Here is a 4556-nt window from a genome sequence, read left to right on the forward strand (position 1 = left end):
CAGTGTCATACTGTCATGTAAATCAATACCTTCTACTTTTGTTTTTATTGCCATTGTCTTGTGCGTGCAACATAGGAAGACGTTCTACGGTAGAAACAAAACTGACTTTCTCTTCTTAACGCGAGTCTTAAACGGAAAATAACCAAAAGTGCCTTCGCATTTCCTGTCGGGCAACTGCTCATGTATGTGCAGTATGTGTTGTCCTTCACACCTAAATGAAAACATGGAGGAAATAAAGTTGACTTCACTGTGGTTGTTTTTATGTTTGGGGAATCACATTGTGGAACACGTCACTAAAATGAAAGTTACAACCTATGGTCGCTTCTTTGACTGAACAATCTGCTTTTGGAATGGCTTTTTTCGCTGATTAAATCTGGGTAGTCAAGTAATTATTCATCACCGTGTCAGTGTGTCACTCTCTGCTACATTCCGCCAAGTCATGTATTTAGACCAGATTTGAACGCTGATTTAATGCGTGGAAAACACTTTATCAGCCCAGCCCTAAATATTATTTTGATGTGAGCAAGCATTGTAGGCGCAAGAATGCAGTACGTGTTATTTGTTCGTCGGTGCGATACTATTGAGATTTTTTTTTTTTATTCATCGAACTGATCGAGAAAAAAAATGCAGTACTGTATTGTCTTAGAAAAAGTATAATGTGTGAAACTTTTGATTTGTTGGCTGTTCTATTTGTTCAAATGAATGAAACACATAAATATGCCTGTGTGTCAATGTTTACATGTGATGGTTAGCCCTGAGACATATGAGTTGAGGCAAAGGTTGCCCTGAACTGGTTGCCAGCCAATCGCAGGGCACACAAAGACAAACATCCAAAAGGTCACACAGAGGCACTATTTCAGTGTTCAATTAACCTGCCATATTTTTGGGCTGTGAGAATAAACAGATTAGAAAATGGATGGATGGATGTTTGTTGTGGTTGATAAACTCACTCATCCCCTAATTCAATTAGCAGCAGACCTTTTTTTTTTTCCAACACATACACACAATGAATTAGCTTTCTACTTTGGTCAAAAGGTAGAATTACAAAGCACAAATCATGAAATGATGGCAAACCTAAAAGCACCCAGGAATAAATCAAGTATAGTATTCCCATTTCAAAATTTGACACAGTTGATTAAAAAGGGGTCTCTAAAACGGTTGAAGATTTACTTGGTTTTAAAAGGTCAACGTTTCGATACCCCCCAATAATTGCTCTCACCAGTTAAGAGCTCATCTTTTCATTTTGAGTGGATGTCTAAATAGGGTACAATATGATTGTCTGCTTGCAGAGCTGAGCAAACGAGCCCCCGTCTTTGAAGTTAATTGTCTCCAATTCTTTTTTTTTTTTTTGCTCTTTCCTGCAGCAGTTATTGTATGAGAGAGGGAACAAGACTTGAGAAAAAAACACTCATTGTCTTAAAAAAAAGGTATGTGTAGGTACCAGCATGTACTATTTACCTCCAAGTAAAACATGAGAAATGCATGGGTCTATTCAAAAAAAAAAAAAAACTCACCAGTGATGGGAAACTGACTTGATTAAGAATTAAAACAGAATAATTGTAATATTTATTTGTTTAATGTTATCAAGGCACACGTTTCTTCTGCAGTCAAACACACATGCATAAATTGCTGGAAATGTGTGAGCGTGCATGTGCACACTTCTTTTGCACGTAAAAGTTAAAAAGAAGAAACACGTGGACCGTCAATGTCTTTGATCAAGACATTCCCACGCCAATTATCGAAATAGACCGTGGGAACCTGGAGAAACATCACGTGTCAAATATAAACAACCAATTTTAAGAGGGGCCGCAACTCAAGGGCGGGTCGAGTGTGCAGCACCTGTGATCAAACTTTACCGCACATTATTCCCTTGTGGGCTTCGAGGACGCGTTACGCCACGGCGAGCAAATCGACACCGGACATCAGCTTCACTTCGACCCGGCCCGAGACCAAAGGTACTGGCATGGAGGAGGAAAATCGCCGCGAGAAGAGGCCGCCCTATTCGTACGCTGCTCTCATCGCCATGGCCATTGATAACAGCTCCGCCAAGAGGGAAACTCTCAGCGGCATCTACGACTACATCACCTCCAAGTTCCCCTTTTATCAGAGCAACGAAAAAGGCTGGAAAAACAGCGTCCGACATAATTTGTCATACTGTCATGTAAATCAATACCTTCTACTTTTGTTTTTATTGCCATTGTCTTGTGCGTGCAACATAGGAAGACGTTCTACGGTAGAAACAAAACTGACTTTCTCTTCTTAACGCGAGTCTTAAACGGAAAATAACCAAAAGCGCCTTCGCATTTCCTGTCGGGCAACTGCTCATGTATGTGCAGTATGTGTTGTCCTTCACACCTAAATGAAAACATGGAGGAAATAAAGTTGACTTCACTGTGGTTGTTTTTATGTTTGGGGAATCACATTGTGGAACACGTCACTAAAATGAAAGTTACAACCTATGGTCGCTTCTTTGACTGAACAATCTGCTTTTGGAATGGCTTTTTTCGCTGATTAAATCTGGGTAGTCAAGTAATTATTCATCACCGTGTCAGTGTGTCACTCTCTGCTACATTCCGCCAAGTCATGTATTTAGACCAGATTTGAACGCTGATTTAATGCGTGGAAAACACTTTATCAGCCCAGCCCTAAATATTATTTTGATGTGAGCAAGCATTGTAGGCGCAAGAATGCAGTACGTGTTATTTGTTCGTCGGTGCGATACTATTGAGATTTTTTTTTTTTATTCATCGAACTGATCGAGAAAAAAAATGCAGTACTGTATTGTCTTAGAAAAAGTATAATGTGTGAAACTTTTGATTTGTTGGCTGTTCTATTTGTTCAAATGAATGAAACACATAAATATGCCTGTGTGTCAATGTTTACATGTGATGGTTAGCCCTGAGACATATGAGTTGAGGCAAAGGTTGCCCTGAACTGGTTGCCAGCCAATCGCAGGGCACACAAAGACAAACATCCAAAAGGTCACACAGAGGCACTATTTCAGTGTTCAATTAACCTGCCATATTTTTGGGCTGTGAGAATAAACAGATTAGAAAATGGATGGATGGATGTTTGTTGTGGTTGATAAACTCACTCATCCCCTAATTCAATTAGCAGCAGACCTTTTTTTTTTTCCAACACATACACACAATGAATTAGCTTTCTACTTTGGTCAAAAGGTAGAATTACAAAGCACAAATCATGAAATGATGGCAAACCTAAAAGCACCCAGGAATAAATCAAGTATAGTATTCCCATTTCAAAATTTGACACAGTTGATTAAAAAGGGGTCTCTAAAACGGTTGAAGATTTACTTGGTTTTAAAAGGTCAACGTTTCGATACCCCCCAATAATTGCTCTCACCAGTTAAGAGCTCATCTTTTCATTTTGAGTGGATGTCTAAATAGGGTACAATATGATTGTCTGCTTGCAGAGCTGAGCAAACGAGCCCCCGTCTTTGAAGTTAATTGTCTCCAATTCTTTTTTTTTTTTTTGCTCTTTCCTGCAGCAGTTATTGTATGAGAGAGGGAACAAGACTTGAGAAAAAAACACTCATTGTCTTAAAAAAAAGGTATGTGTAGGTACCAGCATGTACTATTTACCTCCAAGTAAAACATGAGAAATGCATGGGTCTATTCCAAAAAAAAAAAAAACTCACCAGTGATGGGAAACTGACTTGATTAAGAATTAAAACAGAATAATTGTAATATTTATTTGTTTAATGTTATCAAGGCACACGTTTCTTCTGCAGTCAAACACACATGCATAAATTGCTGGAAATGTGTGAGCGTGCATGTGCACACTTCTTTTGCACGTAAAAGTTAAAAAGAAGAAACACGTGGACCGTCAATGTCTTTGATCAAGACATTCCCACGCCAATTATCGAAATAGACCGTGGGAACCTGGAGAAACATCACGTGTCAAATATAAACAACCAATTTTAAGAGGGGCCGCAACTCAAGGGCGGGTCGAGTGTGCAGCACCTGTGATCAAACTTTACCGCACATTATTCCCTTGTGGGCTTCGAGGACGCGTTACGCCACGGCGAGCAAATCGACACCGGACATCAGCTTCACTTCGACCCGGCCCGAGACCAAAGGTACTGGCATGGAGGAGGAAAATCGCCGCGAGAAGAGGCCGCCCTATTCGTACGCTGCTCTCATCGCCATGGCCATTGATAACAGCTCCGCCAAGAGGGAAACTCTCAGCGGCATCTACGACTACATCACCTCCAAGTTCCCCTTTTATCAGAGCAACGAAAAAGGCTGGAAAAACAGCGTCCGACATAATTTGTCCCTGAACGACTGCTTCGTCAAGGTGCCAAGGGAGGGCTGCGGGAGCAGGAGGGGCAACTACTGGATGCTGGATCGCGCCTTCGAGGACATATTCGAGGAGGGCAAGTTGCGGCGTCGTCGTCACAGTGTGAGGAGACCTCTGAGTAACCTGTCGAGTTCGTCCTACCCGAACTACCCGACTACCTACAGCAGCTCCTTGTGGACCGTGAGCCAGCCCACCTCCCCCCAACCGAGGTTCTACCACACCGGTCCGCTGCTTCA

General features: G+C 41.4%; 1 protein-coding gene across 1 annotated transcript in view; it reads left to right on the plus strand.

The window, feature by feature from the left end:
• Positions 1–1682: 1682 nt before the first annotated feature.
• The window catches only part of LOC109511691 (forkhead box protein L2-like), a 4810-nt gene continuing 1936 nt past the window's right edge, over positions 1683–4556 (plus strand). Inside the window, exons 1-2 of the mRNA XM_019862929.1 lie at positions 1683–2141; positions 4286–4543. Coding sequence (XP_019718488.1) covers positions 1964–2141; positions 4286–4543 — 436 coding nt within the window. The 5' untranslated portion in view covers positions 1683–1963. The remainder of the gene's footprint in view (positions 2142–4285; positions 4544–4556) is intronic.

This window comes from Hippocampus comes, unplaced genomic scaffold (genome assembly GCF_001891065.2).
Source record: "Hippocampus comes isolate QL1 unplaced genomic scaffold, H_comes_QL1_v1.1 scaffold1, whole genome shotgun sequence".
Taxonomy (NCBI): Eukaryota; Metazoa; Chordata; class Actinopteri; order Syngnathiformes; family Syngnathidae; genus Hippocampus; species Hippocampus comes.